At 37.7% G+C, this 20,915-nt stretch overlaps 1 protein-coding gene across 1 annotated transcript; it reads right to left on the reverse strand.

Moving 5' to 3' along the window:
* Positions 1-12,912: 12,912 nt before the first annotated feature.
* Positions 12,913-13,227, reverse strand: LOC116123498 (CLAVATA3/ESR (CLE)-related protein 3-like). The gene has a single exon (XM_031409263.1). The coding sequence runs from the start codon at positions 13,225-13,227 to the stop codon at positions 12,913-12,915; it is 315 nt and encodes a 104-aa protein (XP_031265123.1).
* Positions 13,228-20,915: the final 7,688 nt, after the last annotated feature.

Raw genomic sequence — 20,915 nt, forward strand, 5'->3', positions numbered from 1 at the left:
CTTTTTTTTAGGTTTTTTGTTTTTTTTAGGATAATGTAAAATTCCTTACCATTCTCGAGAAAGGTAAGTGTTCGCTTGCTCGCGATTCTTCATTTTGTGTAGATATGTCGCTTATTGCTTGCTTCTCTTTTTGTAGAAATGTAGGCTGAGAAATTGAAGGGCCTTAAGAAAAAGGTAGTAACTTCCGTGGCTGCCAAGAAACCTCTAACTACTTTGGCGATGAAGCAGCCCACTAATGTTGCTGGCACGAAGCAAAGCGGGGGCAAACTTGGGGAAGGCCCAAGTGCGAAGAAACTTGCGATTGCCTCGAAGGTAGTTGGCGGGAAAGATGTCCCCAAGCCCCAAAAGGGTCTAGCAAAGAAAGCGTTCGAGCCAACTAGAGGCTTGGGAAAATAGAAAACACTCGAGCACTACGATGGCTTAGGCAAGAAAAAATTGACCAAGTCTTAAGGGGGCTCGGGAAAGTAGAAGATGGTCGAGCAACAGGTTGGCTTAGGCAAGGAAGTCGTCGAGCAGGCTAGCGGCCCAAAGAAATATGTGGCCAAAGACTTGGCCTAGAATAAGTATGTTCCCACGGGTGAAGCTACCGCTATCTTAGGAAGTAAATCCAGCTCATCTCGGCAAGAAAGTAAAAAGATGGATGAGGCAGCTCAAGCTACGATTCATGCATTAATCGATCAACTCCCTGATCATATACGCATCAGGGCCACAGCGGCCAGGAATGGCGTCACCCCGCGAACCTTTGTGGGTGTTAGGGATTCTTCTCCCACCCAAAGGCTTATCTACAATGAATACTATGCCATGTTGGAGGGCACTCATCAAGGATGGCAGTTGGTGGAGACGGTGAAAGAGGATGCCTTGGTTAGGGCCCAACAGAGAAGGAGAAAGAAGCCAAACAAGTCGAGCTTGAGCGACTTAGGGAAGAAATGACGACCTTTGGAGTCAAGGAAATGAAGTTCCTTGACAAAATTAAGTCAAACGAGGCCACGTGGGCAAAGGCTGAAGCCAAAGTGACCGAGGCTAAGAAGGGTTTGGCACAGCAGTAAAGTGCCAATAATATCAGAAAGAGGTCGACATGATGAGGATCAAAGCTCAGGGAATGGCCTATGTATACTCAGATGATTCCGAGCCTGATGGTAAGGACTAAGAGGAAGTCGAGGAAGGCGAGGAGGAGGCTGCCCTTAAGCAAGAGGTCGAGGATTCGACCCCTCTAGCTACACTAACACCCGTTGTTGCCGATCTTCCTTCGGGCGAAGCTCCAAAAGATGTGCCAGCTCCCAATCCCGAAAAGGCTGTCGTCACTCCCATGTCGAGGAACCATCTGTCCTAATCGGCGACAAGCTTCATGGTCTAGCCGATGATGATGCCCCTGCTCCTCTGCCTGCTTAAGAAGAATTTTTTGTATCTTTCTTCCTTTTTGTTTTTTTTTTTAGTTTGTAATCAGACTTATAATGAATGGAAAATATTTTTGCATGTCTCTGTCGAGCAATTTTTTTTTCTGCAGAGTCGTTTCAATCGTCCTAATCTGACTTATCATAAAAATTTGAATTTGCTCTAAGTTATGCATAGCTCGTTTCTTGAGGAACTTTCGAATATATATGAGGAAATCTTATGTGACAACTCTGACTTTGGATTAATTGTCCATCTCGAGTTTTGGTCGTCGGCTTATGGCCGATTTCCCTCGATGTGTTTTACTTGAATTTTTCCAAGTGTAACTTCGTCGATTTTGGGTATTTCACCCTTAATGAGTTGGATTTTGGCATGACTTATTTGAGATAAGCTACCTTTTTCCGAACTCTTGACTTTGAGTTTTTTAGATACGATCGCGTAGGTCACAATTTTTGATGCAATGAATGATAAATGCTAAACAACAAGTAAATAAAAATGGCGAACAAAGAAAAGTTATGAATAATACCTCTATTATTGATAGAACATTTTGGCTATAAACGACCTTACAAAAATGATCAAAAGAAAAAAAAACATGAGTAGAACTTGAGCTGTTTACTGGTAATACCTTCGCAGATGCTCGACGTTCCAAGCTCACAATATTGCTTCGCCATTGAGGCGTTCCAGGTGAAAAATTCCTACCGCGAGCTTTTCGGAGATCCTGAATGGACCTTCTCATTTAGGCCTAAATGCCCCCAAGTTCGGGTTTTAAGTCCTTTGGACACCCTTTCTGAGGACCTGGTCACCCACTTCAAAGTCCCTGTTCTTGACTTTGGTGTTAAAGTATCACCTGGCTCGCTGCTGATACGAAGCGAGCCTTAACTGAGACTTGGCCCGATACTCTTCGATTAGGTCTAGCCTTAGGCGGAGAAGGTTTTCGTTCGTTTCTTCATTAAAAATTTCCCTTCGGAACGAACTAATCCCTAATTCAACCAGGGTCATTGCTTCACACCCGTATGATAAAGAGAACGAGGTTTCTCCTGTCAAGCTTCTGGCTATCATTCTATAAGACCATAAGGCCTTGAGTAATTCTTCTATCTATCTTCCCTTCAGGGCGTCGAGATTCTTCTTAATGATGTGCTTGATGACTTTGTTTACAGCCTCTACTTGACTGTTTGCTTGAGGCCGATAAATAGCAGTGAAGCTCTTCTTAATACCAAGCCGTTTGCAAAAAGATCTGAAGTCTTCACTGTTAAACTATTTTTCGTTGTCAGTTATTATAGTGTGAGGGATTTCGAACCTACAAATGATGTTTTTGTAGATGAAATCCTTCAGCTTGTTCAACGTGATGGTGGCTAAAGGCTCGACTTCTACCCATTTGGTGAAGTAGTCCACAACAACTACAGTGAACTTAACGCCCCCCTTTCCTTGAGGCAAAGAGTCTATTATGTCGATGCCCGAGATTGCAAACTGCTAGGGGCTTGTCAAAGTAGTTAACTCTTGGGGCGAAGCTTGAGAAAAATTTGTGAACCTCTGGCATCTGTCCCATCTGCACACATAGTTTGCTTCGTCGTCAAAAACTATTGGCCAATAATAACCCTGACGAAACACTTTGTATGCTAGAGATCTGCCTCCTGCATGGTTCTTACAAATGCCCTCATGGATCTCTCTTAGAACATAGTCTGCATCCTCATGGTCAACATATCGCAATAGTGGTGAATTGAACTTACGCTTATACAACTTGTCATTGATAAACGTGTATCGAGCTGATTTTGCACAGAGTGTTCTGGCTTCATTTCTCCCTTTTAGCAATGCTCCATCCCTTAAATAGGCAATAATTGCGTCCATTCAACTGTATCTACTTTCTTGTGGAGCAAAGATGCTTGGACTTGGGAGGAACTTCACTGGTATAAAATCAGTTTTCTCTTGGCTCATTGCAGAGGCTAGGCGAGCTAGAGCATCAGCTACCGAATTCCTCTCCCTTGGGATCTGAAGAACTGTGAAGGATCTGAACTGCTCAAGCTCGAACTTTACCAACTGAAGGTAGGATGTCATTCTGTCCTCCTCTACCTGATACTCCTCAGTAATCTGGTGGACTACGAGCTAGGAGTCACTGTAAATCTTGATGGACCCTGCCCCCATTTCCTTGGCGAGGCGGATCCCCACGAGTAATGCCTCGTACTCAATTTCATTGTTGGAGGCAACGAACCTGAACCTTACTTACAGCTCTGACCGGGCTTCCTTCAGGACTTTCGAGTAAAAGCTCTGCTCCTACCTTCTTCTCATTTGAGGACCCATCTACATACAGAGTCCAGTACCATAGGTCATCGAGCTTTGGTTTCTACTGTTTGCTTTCCCTTGAGGTGCTTGCCCCTGGCGAGACTATTTCCCCTTCTAGCTGATAAGACAATTCTGATATAAAGCCGCCAAAGCCTAACCTTTGATTTTCGTTCTTGAGATGTACTTAATGTCATGCTAACTCATTTTCATCGTCTACTGAATCAATCTGACCGATGCCTTGAGCTTTTGCATTTCCTCAATGAAAATTTTGTCAGCACGTGAATGGAGTGTGCCTAGAAATAAGGCCGTAGCTTCCTGGTGACAATGACAAAGGCATAGGCGAGCTTTTCCATTTCGGGGTATCTTGTCTCTGCGTTGAACAACCTTTTGCTCACATAATACACTGGCCACTACACTCCCTCTTCTTCGCATACCAACGTTGTGTTGATGATGGACGTTGATACCGATAAATGTAACAGTAGTGGCTTGCCCTTGATGGGCTTTGATAATAAAGGAGGTTGTCCCCGATGTTTCTTTAGTTCTTGGAAGGCTCTCTTGCATTCCTCCATCCATTTGAAACCCTTTTTCCCCTTCAAGGTCTAAAAGAATGGTAAGCACATGTCTGTGGCTTGGGAAAAGAACCTACTAAATGCGGTCATGCGCCCTGTCAAGCTCTGTAATTGCCTTATACTGGTTGGATTTTTCATGTCTAAAAGAGCTTGAATCTTTTCTGGGTTGGCTTCAACACCTCGCTCATTTACAAGGAACCCCAAGAACTTTCCCAAGCTTACTCCAAAAGCACACTTTAGAGGGTTGAGTTTCATTCTATATTTTCTGAGGATGTCAAACATTTCCCCTAAGTGCTCAATGTGGCTTTCGGTGACCTTTGACTTGACGAGCATGTCGTCGATGTACACCTTCATAGTTTTGCCAATTTGGTCGGTGAACATCTTGTCACTAAGCGCTGGTAGGTCGCCTCAGCATTCTTTAGGCCAAACGACATAACCCTGTAACAATAAATTCCTCGATCAATAATAAATAAGGTATGTTCTTCATCGAGCTGATACATCGAGATCTGGTTATATCGAGTATGCATCCGTAAAGCTGAGTAGTACGTTTCCAATTGTCATATCTACTAACTGGTCGATCCAGGGTAGCGAAAAGCTGTCTTTGGGACAGGCCTTATTTAAATCTGTAAGTCAACACAAGTTTTCCACTTGCCATTCAACTTCTTAACCAAAATTGGGTTGGCGAGCCAATCCGGATACTTCACTCATCTGATGAAGTTGATGTTTAGGAGTTTGTCAACTTCATCTTTAAGCGCTTTAGAGCGTTCTGCATCCATAGACCTCATTTTTTGTCTTATTGGTCGAGCTGTTGGATCAATGTTCAATCTATGGCACATTACCAATAGGTTGATCCCCACCATATATGCATGCCCCTATGCGAACACATCGAGGTTTTTCTTCAGAAACCCTATCAGATTATTAGCAATTTCTTTGCTCAGACTGTTGCCAACCTTCAGTATGCGAGTTGGATCTTCCTCACTAATGAATATTTCTCGTAGCTCTTCCGTCGACCTTGCTGTGGGCTTTTCTATATAGATGCGGGGATCTATGGTATCCTCAAGAGGTCTGGGGTGCAACTAAGATTTTGTAATTACCATTGTCCTTGGGAGCGGCTATTTTAGTGTAGCATTGATGGCCCGGTTGTAACATTCCCAAGATTCATTTCTACACTTCTGATCATCGCGACTCCCCCGGGAGTTAGAAACCTTATTGCTTGGCAATGCACTAAAGTAACTACGTTCAAATCGTCTAAGATCGGTCTTTCGAGGATGACATTATATGTGTTCGGACAGTCTACCACTAAGAATTCTATTGTCACCGTCCTATTTTTGGGTTCTGCCCCTAAGGTCACGGGAAGGTCGATCGTTTCTTTGGGGATCAGGTTGTCTTCGGTAAACTCATAGAACGGAAATGGGCACGCCCTCAAATTTCTCTCCGTGAACCTCATTTCTTGGAAGGCTCCCAAGAAAAGGATGTTCGCTGCACTTCCATTATCAACCATCACCCTTAGTACCCTGGCATTGCCAATTCTGACTATGATTACAATCGCATTATAATTATGGCGAAGGGATTCTTCACATTCTTCGATTGTGACCGAGTATGTTCTGGCCTCTCGAGCATATTGCTCGCGAGCATGCCTTAAGCTCCTTGCTATGTCGGGCCCCCCCATAGATCATGTCTACCAGGACTTCATTGTTGGCATTGGTCGGGGCTTGCTAGACCTGGTTATTTTGCTCGCCAGCATTTTCACGAGCTGGTGCCTCCTTAACAAACTCCTTTTGGTGGCCCCTTCCTATCAAGTCTTCAATGGCATCCTTTAAGGCTCGACACTCATTTGTACTGCGCTCGATGTGCCGGTGGTATTGACAATATTTTTTCCGATCTCTTCTGCCTGGAGTCCCCTCATTCTTTCTAGAATGGGCAATCTATTCGCCTCACGGGAGACTTCGTATGTGTGGGCTATGTCTTGCATGAGGGGGTGTATTCTGCATATCGCGAGAAAGGTTGACTGTCCTAACGATTATTTGTACTCTGTCTTTTTTTAGACCTGTTTCGGTCTTTATCATTACGGTCTTGACCCTTCCGCTTGTCCGATAGGCAACATTGTCATCTATCCGGGGCTCTTTGCGGCGAGCTTCTAGCTAAGGCTGCTAGCGAGCTTCCTACCCGCTGGTGTTTTGCAAGCCATTTGATAAAACTTTGTCAGGCTTACGTGATCTTCACTTTAGAGCTTTTTCCACAACTCCGTTTATGGCCTGATGCTTGCAATTAACAAAGTCTAGATTGACTCTTCTGGTGCATCCGCGACCTTTGCTTGCTCGTTCTGAAACCTCGTTAAATATGAGGTCAGTGTTTCGTCTCTTTCCTGACGAATGTTGCTCAAGTAACTGAGCAACATTATGAACTGTCTCCTCGCTTAAAATTGCTACAAGTACAGCGAGGAGACTTGTTGCCAAGAACTAATGAAATTCATCTTGAGTCTTTTGTACCACCTTTTGGCATCCCTTACCAATGTGACCGCAAAGCAACGATACTTTACCAAGTCACAAAACTGGTGCAACTCCATCAGGTCATTGAAAGTGTCAAGGTGGTCTCTGGGATCTCCTTTCTCATCAAACTTACTTTTTAGTGCCTTGAATCCCTGGGGAAGCAAGGCCTGGCGAACTTCCTCTGTGAAGGGAGAGCTCACTACTTCTTCCGCCATATTGTTCTGGCGGGCCCTTAGATCGTACAACATTTTCTGCACCTGATCTAAGTCTTCGTTGTGATTGCCCTAGTTGTCTCTGTTCAGCCTTACCTTGAGCAAGTGAGTTCTTAAATTTGTTGCTTGTGAGCTGATGGGAATGAAAAATTTCATATTTACCCCCCTTAATATCTAGTCTTTTATACTTATTTGCTGCCTAAATATACTCATTATTATTCTATTTTGATTTAGGATGCAAATGGAGGCGTTAATTGCAAAACGGAACTAATTAAGTGAATTCGGACAGTTTCGAAGTTGTTTTGTAATCTGGGCATAACTCTCTCATCCGAGCTCCGATTGAGATGATTCAAAATGTTATGGAACGATAAGAAAGAGATCTACAACTTTCATGTTTTGAGTTTGGAGAGATACTCGCTGTATCAAGGTTGTAATCGAGCTTGAAGTTGACGCATCTTCACTGGACGTCCTGGAACATTCTGCCTTGTCATGCAAATCAATTGGGCAATTTATTATTGGAGACATGTGGCACGCAAGTTACAGCTCAGAATCACCATTTTCCTATTTTGTATTAAGACTTTATTTTATTTCCAATTAATTAGATTAGGATAAATGTTATTTTAGGATAGGAGAATATTTCTTTTAGGAGATTGAGTGGGATTCGAATTCTAAAACTGGACTTTTGCAAAGGGATCAGATTAGGGTTTTTGAGGGGGACCACGTCTCTTTCTTCTCGGCTCTGGAATTTTTCTTTCTCTTGAGTTTTTGTTATGGCCATGAGCGGCTAGAACTTTTGTAACTTGGTCGAAGGAAACGAAGGCCTCGGAATCATTAAACTGTGAGATCTAATATATTTTTCTTAGTGTTCAATTTTCATGTTTGAGTATTGGATGTTTTTCTATGCCTAATTTTATGATTGTTTCGTTTAATTACTAGGGAGGCCTACTAGTTTATTAATTGTTGCAATCTACTGCTAAGTTAGATATCAAATCCGTAATTGTTTGATCCCTCTAACTTGTGAAGCAATTAGGGTTAATAATTCGCTGCGTCAGGAATTAGTAATCTTAAGAAGAACATTCAACTAAATTAAATACAACCGCTTGTGTTTGTGTTGTTTAGCTTCATCGATTTCTCTAATTCTTAAGGCTGCCACTAGATTAAATCTTGAGCGCTTGTCTAGGGTTGTTTAGTGGTAAGATTAATTAAGATCGCTTGTTTCTTGATTAATTACAATTAAGGAGAGATAGGAAAATAGTTCCAACGGTGAATATTCAGGTATGGATTGATTTAATTTTGCATCAATGATGAGTTGTAAGATTCCGATGGTGGATGTTGTCTGAGACCAAGTTTTGTTATATTAATTGATTTCGATTTAAATTGTTTTTGTTTTGATTTTTGCTAAAACTGTTTTCTGTTTCACTCAAACCCCCCCAGCCTTGTTCACATCATTGAAAATTCGGCTAGACACTCTTCGTGGGATCGACCCTTGCTTACCCTATTTACAGTTTAGTAGTTAGGTTAGAAAGGTTATTAATCTTGGTTGCCTACGACAGCACACCATGAGCCCCCTCCGTTATGCACATTGATGCGCGAAGTTGAGTCATGATGGCTAGGCTGGTAGGTGTTATCATGCTCGTCGGTGCGTTGCTTGCGATGTTGGTTATAACTAGAATGTCGATCATTGCCAAATTGGTGCACATGACTTGTCTCGCGAGCTTGCGAGGATCGAGCTTGCCTTGGGCATGGGTTAAAACTGGCATGCTAACACTAGGGATACCGCCAATCAAGTCAAGCGCCTCGTGGGTGACCATTACCTTTGCTTTCCCCCATTGGTTGTTTCCTTGGTCGTCTTTCGGGGTTTGTTTGCCCACGAGATTCACGCTCGTGAGCGGAGTGTGCTTTGTGACGTCGAGGGTGCCAGTCGTCCCTTGGTGTTGATGAGCCAGACTGGTCACCAGCCGAATTTTGACCTGTTGGGGTGATATCAGTGAAGCGTGGCTAGTCAAGGTTTTGTGTGGTTGGTTGCTAATTTCTCAGCTCAGCCATATTCTGTTGCACTGCCTGTGCAACCATTATTCTGTTCATTTCCACCAGTTAGCCACTCTCAGGGTTTGACGTCCCCACTCCCTAGTTATTCGTGGTTTGTTGAGTCGACGGCAGTGGTGGTCAACGCCCAGCGGCGTCTTGTTACACCTCCTGCTGGGTGGTCTCCACATTGTCATGGTTTTCGGTGGTGGTTTTCGATCTTGTACGCACCATTATGGGCCTGGAGTGATTAAATCGTTGTGGTTGTTTGCCAGAATTTCTAAGATTTTGGCGAAGGCCTTCCTTCTAGCGCCAAAATGTTGATACAAGATTTTGCACCAACTAGAGTGATCTGATCAACCTTGACGGGATCGAAATTGAAGTGTGCGTGATTACAGGTAACAAGCAGTGAGTAAATAATAATTGTAGTAAAGTAAATGGCAAAGAAATTTTTAAAGTGGTTCGGCGAGTTGAACTCTTGAGCTTAAGTCCACTGTTATTGTATTCGCTGTCAGAGCTTACAATGACAATCCTAGAAATGTTTTCTAACCCCTTTCTCATCGTTAAAGGGAGATTATATACAGCGTTTGTACAAAAGAAATAGTGAAAATAAAGCGATTACAATTAAATTTGAAATGCAACCCCGATATTCTCGCGATTGGGTGTTATGATTGTGCAAAGATTGTTGTCAATCTGATCTTTCCTAAGATATTTGGGATATGAAGTTATCTATGAATTAGTTGAAAGACTGTAAGGATTGGTCACGACTAGCTTGTGTTAGGTTAAACTACAACTCAACGAGCTTATGCTAGATCAGACAATCAATTAAATTGAACTGATTCTAGATCGAGCTATTACCTTAACTCTCCAAGCTTGATGGATATTCTTATCAAATATTGTTTCTTAATGTTTAAGTGTGAATTCTCTTTAAAGTTGCGGCAAAAGGAGGGATGACAAGACAATGATAAGATATTATACGACAAGATGTCTCTAGAATTAAAACAAACAAAAATAAGATGATTAAAAAGTGAAGTATTAATCGGGCAGAAGAATAATAATAATAATAGTGATGAAGATTTTGTGTTAAGTACAAATTGACAAATTGACGATGGCATTAATGAACATTCATTATTGCGGATCTTGGATCTCCCCCCCCCCCCAAAAAAAAGGGTTAACTTTATGATTAATTCTCTAATTAAGTTGATGATTTAAAGCTTAAAATCCCACGTGCTAATTAGATTAATTTGTAATTAGAGAGGTGGAAAGTTAAGTAGTTAAGATCCTATATTATTAATGAATCTTTGAAGGTCAGTTGGAAGGTAAGGTCAGCTAAGGAATTCACACTGCAAATCTCCTCCACCTTTGAATTTAAACGTTCTAGTCCTGCAAATTACTTCACATTCCAATTTAGATTATCTAGAACATCAAAATTAATATGTTTATATAATCAAGATTTGAGAGCCAATGTGAACTATAATTAGGTTCATATCTTCATTTACACGATTAACATCTTCTCTTTCACACATTTAGAAGAATTAAGAGTTTGCTTATTCGAACTCTCACTCCGAATAGATAGAAAGACAATTGCTTTTGTAGAAAGAACTAAAACCTATAAATAATTCAGCCTAACTTTTTTTTTCTTTTGTAACTAAGGTATTCGAATTATTTTTTGCTTACCTTAACTAATCCTTAGAGTTTATTTAACACCTTACAAGCCTAAAAGACTTAGTAAATTAACCTAACTTTTTCTTTTAGTTTTATATTAACCCACCTAAATTAATATAATTGTTAACTACATTGGGTGGGATTATTTCCACCCAATAATTACAATTAAATAACTCTTTAATTTACACCAGTTTTCTATGTACAACCATTATTAACATTTTAAATTACTTCATACATTTTTCATAAAAGTAATATTACACTTATAAACTTTTATATTAATTTTCTCCTACAAACTGATGTGACAATCTTATATGTTTGTCTTGTAATTTATATATTTCACCAATAATTATATTAAATGTTTATGAAAAAAAAAATTCTAAAATTTTAAAACTAATATATAGAATGTGAACCCTCATAATTATCGTTTATAGGAACCTCTAGCATAAAATGGATGCAATTAGGTGAAATAAAGTGTAAAGATATTGAAAAATATTAGTAGCAATTAAATTAAAGGAGGCAACAACCTCGATATCCTTTCTTTCTATAGTGTGTTAAAAAAATGATATGGAAAAAGAGAAAAGTGCAAGAGGCAACTGGTTTCGGTCGGTTGACTAAGCGCCGACTTCGGCAGATTCTAAACTTTTTTAATGGGATCCACATTAGGTCCACTTCTTCTTTAATCTTTCATCACCATTAATCTAATTTCTCTGTAGCTCTGCTCAATGATGGTCATCCATTACATTACAAAACTCCATCGCTGCTTCTCACACTAATGCCCTTTTTTCCATTTTATATTAGTCATTTCATAAGCTACTCGACAAAGTTTATCTCATTGTTTATCACCCGTAAATGACTGCCAGTTAAATGAAAAAAAAAAAATGAATAGCAAATATGTCGCCATCTGCATATTCTAGGACCCATTTACCACTTCATGACCTTCCAACATCAATTATATTAATATACTTAGACGATGAAAGTGCATTGAATTTTTTAAGGTGACGACTACGAGGTCAAAACGTTTAGTTCTTTTTTTTTTTTTGGTATTTTTTCTTGACATTAAACTTCTTGCAAACAAAGAAATTGAATTGATAAATTAATCCCGCTCACTCATGATTCAATGACCTAATTCTGTATATTTTTATGATTTACCGAGTTAATTCCTCGAACTGACTTGAACATTTATTAGAAAAACTAAGCACCTGACAACAAAATTCCTGTTACTAATCTGTGTCTTGATTAATTAACAAAAAAATGGAGCAATGCAATCTCACCAACATAATTTATGTAAAAATGGGAATTGAAGGGTCGATGCAGATAATATTGATAATTTATTTTTGGAGTAAACCCACGCAAGGTTTGCCCTACTAACTTTCCCACCCAAAAAGTTTAAAAATACCATTTTTCCACCCAAAGTTTATATTTCGTTTACTATCCAGAATACACTTTCTGATTCGGCGACCAACGGAGAGAAAACACGGTCTAAGCTTTGGGTTTTTTGAAGAAGAGATGTCAATGAGTCTTTTGGTGGTAGCAGGATGGATTTTGGTGGTTAGGATTAGTCGGAAATTGACTTGGAAGAGACATTCGCGCGTTACACAAATCGCTTGATTGGTGAGATTGACGGGAGCAAGGTTTGAGAGGTTTTGGTAAGAGGTGATCCAGAAAGAGAGTGGTGGTGACGTGGGATTGCAAAGATGCCGGAATCGGCCGGCAATTGGTCGGAATATAAACTTTGGGTGGGAAAGTGATATTTTGAAACTTTTTTGATGGGAAAGTGTCATTAAGGCAAACCTTGGGTGAGAAGAGGTCGCTTACTCTTTATTTATGTTAATTCAAGTAAGTCCCATGAGAAACCCCATCGTCTTAAAGAAATGGGATGAGCATTGAGCAGAGAATACAATAGGACTTTATAATTAATATATATCCTCCAGGTTTTTCGTTAATAATATTTCAATTATATATGGACCACCACTTAAGTGTTAATGGGTTCTTGTGGATAACTTAAAATGATGGGATAAACTTGTTAAAACTTTTTAAGTCCAGACACAATATTATTATATTCATTCTAGGTAAAGCATCATTGAATATTATTCGTTAATATAATTTATTACGGATTACCGAAACTGGAACATGCTTTATATAATTTATTTACCAAAAGAAAAGTTACATAACTGAATCGAAACAGAATGATCGATCTCGATACTGCAAACAAACAACGCAAAACTGATACAAGTTCTACAAGTTTTTTTGTATAAATCACAGGCTTCGAATTTCTTGAAAAGGTTATTAATGGTGATGGGGATCAGGGCCTCCAGGACTCACTCGCTTGGAATCAAAAAACTTTCCGAGAATTTCTTGTCTTTTTACACTATCTTTGAGCATTTCCTTGGCGTTCTCCATCAACACACGACCCTCATCGTTTGAATATTGTTGGAATTCAAAATGCCTCTCAATGATCTTCTGTTTCAGCAAACTCGTCCTGGAAACTTCTTTCAGGCTCTCTGAAAATGCTGTATCGCTATCAAGAGGACGAGTTAGACAGGTTAAGAAGAGACCCGAAACCAAGAAAAGGCACAACAAAAACCTGAAGCTAAAGGCCATTTTTGCACTGAAGCTAGCTCTCAGAAGTCAGAAGCTGGCTTATAAATGTGAAGTGTATAATTTGAGAGCAAGAGTGAGTTGCTTTATATAGAGCTCGAACGTCCATCTCACTTTTGATATTAAATGTTATAAGTGTCTGAATTGGATCACTGAACCTTTATTTTAACTTTAGTGCTCAATCGATTCCCATTCCTTTCTGCAGCCAGTCAAATCAGCTTAGGATTGACAACACGACATTAAGATTAATTAACCGACTTTATTATAAGTTTCTCTGCTGAAATTAATGCTATTCTCAGTTGGGGTTTAAATTGTGATGATCATGATTAAAAGCATTTTGAAATTTAATAGAAGGTAAGACTGAGAATGAGATGGTCGCCATCGAAAGGAGGCGGCGTCTGAATCTGAACTGTATATTTTGCCACATGTTTATTTCTTTGCTGTCTCTCTCATTTTGAATGAGCTAAGATTATATTTAAACTGGCCCCATTTCGACCGCAATATATTTTCCCTTTTTGTTTTGTCTGTGTTCACGTAAATATGAAGCAAAGTATATCCCTTGATCCAACTCTTAATTAACATCTTCATTCTATCCCTTAATCCAACTCTTAATTAACATCTTCATTCTATCCCTTAATCCAACTCTTAATTAACATCTTCATGCTTTCTCTTAATCCTTAATCCCCGAGGACACCAACTCTGTGGAAAGTTTTCAATTTAAAGTTCATCTTCAATTCTCCCTTCATATTAGCTTCGATGTTTAATAGTAAATTTAAAGAAAATTGTAACTTAAGTTTCGTCTATCTGTTACTTAAGACTCGTCGTTAAACAGTTCACATACTTTTAATGTTGAAATACTTATTCTTGTATGATACAGAAAAGGTATATCTTGACGCTACTTATTGTTGAACAATTTTTCGACCTAACCCACATAGTGACTAGTGGGGGCTCCACTAAAAAAATTATTTATTTGTTTTTGTTTTGACTAAGTTGTAATAGTTTTAATATTCTTTAGATTTGATCTCGCTCATTTACTTTTCCCTTATATATATTTTTGGTGAGTTATAATATCATTTGACTTTATTTTTCTAAAATTATAACAAAATTATTTGACTTCACCCTTTTTTAACTCTTGGGTCTATTTTTGCTTTCGGTATTGTAAGACTTACTCCGGTGTTATGCAAAAAAAGACATTCCAACACCAAACTAGCGTCGAGAAAGGTCTTTTCATGCTAAAAACATTTTCCAACTCAACTGTACGTCAATTATTAGATTAGATTGGTTTGGATTGGATTAAGAGGAGAGTAATCCGTTTAACCTTTTTAACTTCCTTTCTCATTGATTAATCTTCTATTATATAATATTAAACAAGGTAGTTAATTAGCTTTTGTTTTCCCTCTCTAATATTCTACACCTTTATCTTAACACTTTCCAATGAGAACACTTATATGTGGAGTAGTAAACCCACCCAGTCAGCATAATCTTTTATGCACCAATAATAATAATACGTTCACACTTATTTATGTATTTAATTACGCAAAAAATATCAAAGTTTTAACTCTCAATTTCACATGGAATTTCAACAAGTTTTTGGTTTATTATATTTTCCATTTATTTAATCAAGTAGATTCTGTATTATAATATAAGCACTTTATTTTGATATATAGCCGCCGCCCAATTGTAAAATAATAAACTAATATAGTCAAAACTTGAATTAATGGGTAGATTATATAATCTGGGTTATTAATTTCACGAATCATCTGAAGTATATATAATTAGTCAATAAGCACAAAACAAAAAAGCTAGATTTATGTTGTATGACTGTAAAGAAATGACCTCTTCATCTCTAAAGTTGAAGATGATTTATCCTTCTATTGGTTTCTCTTACGTGGTACATCATCTCAAAGGATAATTAATCAGATCCCATAAAATCATTTGTAATTATTTGGGTATGAGTTGTAATTAAGAGATGATTAGTCCATGTTTAGCTTAGTGCCCGCCGCCAGTTAATCACCCTTTCTTGTCTTCTTCAATAATCCAAAATTTCACCAAGCATATGAAGTGGAATTAAATCTTATTTTATCAAAGTTTTATTAAGTAATTGCATGTTTTTAATTTTCAAAACCTATATTTACATATATAGATAATTGGGAGAATATCACAGAATTCCTAAACAATTTTGAATTTATTATTCGAATAATGATTTTCGTACTTTTTATCAAACGAACCCTCAAATTCTGAAAAATGTATCACCGATATCTATTTGTCTTTAAATGGACCATCAAAGTTTAAATAATTTATAATTGATAATTGTTTGCTCTAACTCTATTACACGGTCATTAGGTTTACAAAACACTTTCTTATAAGATTGAAGTTATCGTTTTACCCTAAAACTTTCTTATAAGACCAAAGTTACCATTTTACCCATTTCACACTAACAAAAACATATCAAACTAAGACAAACAGATATCAGTTTGAGGGTGCATTTGATAAAAAAAAATAATAATAATACAAAAATTGTCCTTAAAATGATAAATTTGAAAACCTTAAAGGTGATCTATGAGATTTTTCCTATATAATCTTAAATTTTTTATATAAATATAAAACTTTATATGGTGTGAAGAAGTATGGATCTACCACTATTTGACACCTTTCATCATACCATTTCCACCTCTTGACACAAGGCAAAATGTGGCAACAATTTATGGCACCTAGTAGACCTAGCAAAACGAGTCTAGACTCGCGGGTCGGCCTATACCCAGGTAAATAATATAGGGTACAGGTCTGCATATTTGGGCCCTCTTTTTGGACCTGTACCTAGCCCTACCCGTTTTGTTTACGAGCAAACCGGGTACACCCACAGGTACCCATTTGTAATTTTTTTTTTTTTAAAAACCCTAATTCTTCTCCAAACCACAAGCCGCCTCCTCTTCTCTTTAGTCTCTCCTTTTATTCTCTGTGATCTCTCTTAATTCTTCTCCATCTTTGCCAATAGTTTGATTTCTCATGGGTTTTATTTGTATGATTCGATTTGGTCTATAAACGTTTGATCTCTTCATTATATATCTTTTTTCTTAACGTTAGGCTAGTTGGAGTTCAAGATTAGAAGGGTTGAATTTTTTTTGTTTTGGGGATGATTACTAGAAAACCTTGCGATTCGCTATTAAAAGTTGTTGTCGTACCTTCAAGTGAGACCACAACGACGACTTGAAGCAAGGGCATCGTTGTGACTTCAAACAATGCGAAGGCAACGACTTCAAGCCAAGGATGTTGGATGATGATTGTGACATTGGTGGTGTTAGTAGGGGGTTTGGGTATTTCATTATTTTGTTAATGATTTGATATTGGTTTTGATTTTGAGATTATTCTTTATTTGGGTTTCTTGCTTTTAATTTGAAGTGTTTAAGGGATAGGGAATGATGATGGTGGTTGAAATGGCAGTAGTGAATAGTGATCTGCGATGGTTTGTTGAAAGCTTGAAATCGAGAATGGTGTTCTTGGAGTGTGTTGGAGACAAGAAGGGGATTGTTTGGTGGATAGGATGAGGGATGTTTGGTGAATAGATTAGAGGTTGTTTGGTGGGTTGGATAGAGGTTGTTTGGGTGAATGGGGTATGATTGTAAAAATTAAAAATGTATAAATTGTGGGGGTTTAATTGTAAAATTGAAAACTAAAGTGAACAGTGCGGGCACTCGCGGGTCACCAATACCCGCATAGGGTAGGGTGTAGGTCCAATATTTTGGACTCATTTAGATCGACCTGTTTTGGGCCCGTATCCGTGAGACCCACACCTGTTTGAACCCATTCATACTCAGCCCACCCCCCTGTTTTGCCAGGTCTAGCACCTCGCAACTAAATGGCAAGTTTTGATTAGTTTGGGAAGTGGCAATTATTACTATATAAACCCTTCCCTCCTTTGTAATTTAAGAGCACTAATATGAGAGATAATAAATTTCAGCCCCTTCAATAGTCCCTTATCTTTAATTTGCTATGCATTAGTCTTTATATTGTTTTATATTTCATAATTAGTTTACAACACGTTATCAGCACAAAAAGCTTAACAAGTGTAACGTTGCACCCCTATTGAAAGTATGTACTTCGATCCTACATGTGTTCTTTAATCTATGTTTCCACCTTAATGACTGAATTTATTTATTACTATTAAATTCCACCTCTATGGTCATATTTATTTATTGTTGTTAAATTTTGCCTCTATGGTTGGATCTATTTATTATTATTAAATTCCACCTATATGGTTGTATCTATTTATTATTTATTATTGTTGAATATCGCCTTTATGGTCGGATCTATTTATTCTTATTGAATATAACCTTTATGACTGGATCTATTTTTAATGTATTTTCGATAACCAACGTTAGTAATTGTGCTTTTATCTTATATATGATAAATGAACTTAAGGTTTCATAAATAAATATTGGTTTAGAACTTGAAGTTCTAAATACTTATTACAAGCATGAAGTTTGTAAAATAGAGACAAAAAATAGACCTGAAGTTCCATATCATGAAGATGAAGTTCTGTAAACATCCTTACTAATTTAATTTTTTTTTAAGGATGGACTTCGAAACTGAGGCATCGGTATCTAGTAATGGTGGAGAAATTTGTATAGTAGACAATGCAACAACGTACACCATCCTTCAGGATAGAAAATATTTCTCATGTTTGACCTTTACTGAGGCTAAAATAAATACCATATCAAGATCTGCAAACATAATTGAGGGCTCCGGAAGAGAAATACTCTTGTTACCAAGTGGAACTAAATTAAGTATCTATGATGCTTTGTATTCTAGCATATCCTGAAGAAATTTGCTTAGTTTCAAAGATATACAATTCAATGGATACCACATTGAAACTTTAAGTGAAAAGTATAGAGAGTTTTTATGCATCACTACTAATATTTCATGCTAGAAGCATGTATTGGAGAAACTCTCTGCTTTCTCATCAGAGTTATATTACACATTCTTGAAGAATGTTGAAGTCTATATAGTTATGAACTAGAAGTTCACTGATCCTGAACTTTTTAAGATTCGACACAATCATCTTGGTCATCCAAGATCTACTATGATACGTAGGATCATAGAAAACTCACATAGGCACCCATTAAAGAACCTAAAGATTCTATCACCTAATGAGAGTGCTTATATTGCTTTTAATTGGCATTTAAGTCATCCATCACAAAAGTTGGTCTAGAATCCCTATCATTTTTACAAAGAATTCAATGGGACATATGTAGACCTATTCATCCACCAAGTGAACATTTCCAATATTTTATAGTATTGATTGACGCATCGGCATGATGGTCACATCTTTATCTACTATCTACATGTAATGTTGTCTTTGCTAGATTGTAGACACAAATTATCAGATTACGAGCACACTTTCCAGATTACCCAAATAAAGCAATTTGTTTGGACAATGCTGGTAAGTTTACCTCAAAGACATTTGATGAATATTGTACAACAATGGGAATTGATGTTGAGCACCCAGTACCACATGTATATACCCAGAATGGTATAGTAGAATCATTTATAAAGCTATCCAATTAATTGTAAGAATTTTGCCATTACGTACGCAATTACCGACTTCTGCCTAGGCTCATGCTATTTTATATGCTACAGTATTTTTCACTTAAACCCACTGCATATCATCAATACTCTCTAACACAGCTTGTATTTGGACATCAGCCTAATATATCCCATTTAAAAATTTTTGGTTGTGTTGTGAGAGTTCCAATTGCACCCTCTCAACGCACCAAAATGGGATCCCAACGTTGTTTGGGAATATATGTTGGCTATGACTCACCATCCATCATCAGATAACTTGAGCCCTTGATAGGTGATCTGTTTATAGCACGTTTTGCGAATTTCCATTTTGATGAGACAATATTTCCTCTTTTATGAGGAAAGGTAAAGCCTCTTGAAATAAGGCTTGAACTTTCTTGGAAAGTGAATTCTATATCTCATTTAGATCCTCACACATCTCAATCCAAAATTGAAGTGCAAAGAATAACACATTTGCAAAGCATTGCTAACCACATGCTTGATGCATTTACAGATGCAGCAAAAATAACGAGATCATACATTCCTAATATGAATACACTAGAAGGATTAATATTACCGATGAACAATCCATGCAGGCAACAATCTATTCATCTGTTACACACCAGAAGCATGGTAAGCATATTGGAGCCAAGGATATTGTTCCCAGGAAACAAAAGGCACATAATTAAATAGATGTCAATATTGGAATAATAAACAATTCCACATCTTCTAAACTAACTCTAGAAGAGTTAATAATCCCTAAAAGGACACAAGCCCCTAAAGAGGAACAAATCCCTGAAGGAATACAAGAACATAGAAATGAAGAAATTTCTATAAACTATGTTCATAGTAAAGAAATGTGGAATCGTGAGACAACTATTGTCGATAACATATTCTCATACGCAGTAGCTAGTGAAATTATGAATGATGAGTTTGAGCCATGTTCTGTTAATGAATGTTGAAAGAGACATGGTTGGCCAAAATGGGAAGAGGCAATTCAAGCAGAATTAACCTCCCTAGCAAAACGTAATGTATTTTGACCTGTAGTCCAAACAGCTGAAAACGTGAAACCCATAGGATACAAGTGGGTATTCATAAGGAAATGGAATGAGAAAAATGAGATTGCTAGGTATAAGGCTAGACTAGTGGCTCAAGGTTTCCTACAGAGACTTGGAATTAACTTTAATGAGACGTATTCACCAGTGATGGATGCAATCACATTTCGATACTTGATTAGTTTATCAGTCTCAAAAGAACTTGATATGCGTCTCATGGACGTTGTCACTGCGTATTTGTATGTTACATTGGATACTGATATCTATATGAAAATCCCTAAAAGATTCAAAGTACTAGAAGCAAATAAAAGGAACATGTATTCAATAAAATTGTAAAGATCGTTATATGAGTTGAAACAATCAGAACGAATGTGGTATAATCATCTTAGTGAATATCTAATGAAGGAATGATACATCAATGATCTTGTATGCCCGTTTGTCTTTGTAAAAAGGTCGTAATCAAGATTTGCAATTATGGCAGTATATGTCGATGACATGAACTTAGTAAGGACTCATGAAAAGCTCACAAAAGCTGCTGAGTACTTTAAAAAAGAATTTGAAATGAATGATCTAGGGAAAACAAAGTATTGTCTCAACCTGCAAATCAAGTATTATTCAGATGGAATTTTGCTCCATCAATCAAATTATACTGAAAAGATCCTTAAACGATTTAATATGGATAAATCTCACCCCTTGAGTATGTATCTCAATGGTAGTTTGGTCTCTTGATCCTTAAAAAGATCCATTTCATCCTAAAGAAGACAGCAAAAATATATTTGGTCCTAAAGTATTGTATCTAAATGTAATAGGTGTTTTATTATATTTGACACAATATACGAGACCAGACATAGCATTTGCAGTGAATCTATTGGCAAGATTTAGCTTTACACCAACTCGCCAACATTGAAATGGGATCAAACATGTGTTTCGTTACCTCAATGGAACAAAAGACTTTGGATTATTTTATCCAAGGAAATTTGTTAATGATCCTAAATTAGTTGGCCATATAGAAGCTGGGTACTTTTCTGATTCTCACAAAGCTTACTCGCAGATGGGATATGTTTTCACTTACAATGG

This window comes from Pistacia vera, unplaced genomic scaffold (genome assembly GCF_008641045.1).
Source record: "Pistacia vera cultivar Batoury unplaced genomic scaffold, PisVer_v2 Contig1426, whole genome shotgun sequence".
Lineage (NCBI taxonomy): Eukaryota > Viridiplantae > Streptophyta > Magnoliopsida > Sapindales > Anacardiaceae > Pistacia > Pistacia vera.

Bases quoted from the DNA above. Each gene is read 5' to 3' on its own strand.
- LOC116123498 (XM_031409263.1), bottom strand. From the start codon at position 13,227: ATGGCCTTTAGCTTCAGGTTTTTGTTGTGCCTTTTCTTGGTTTCGGGT.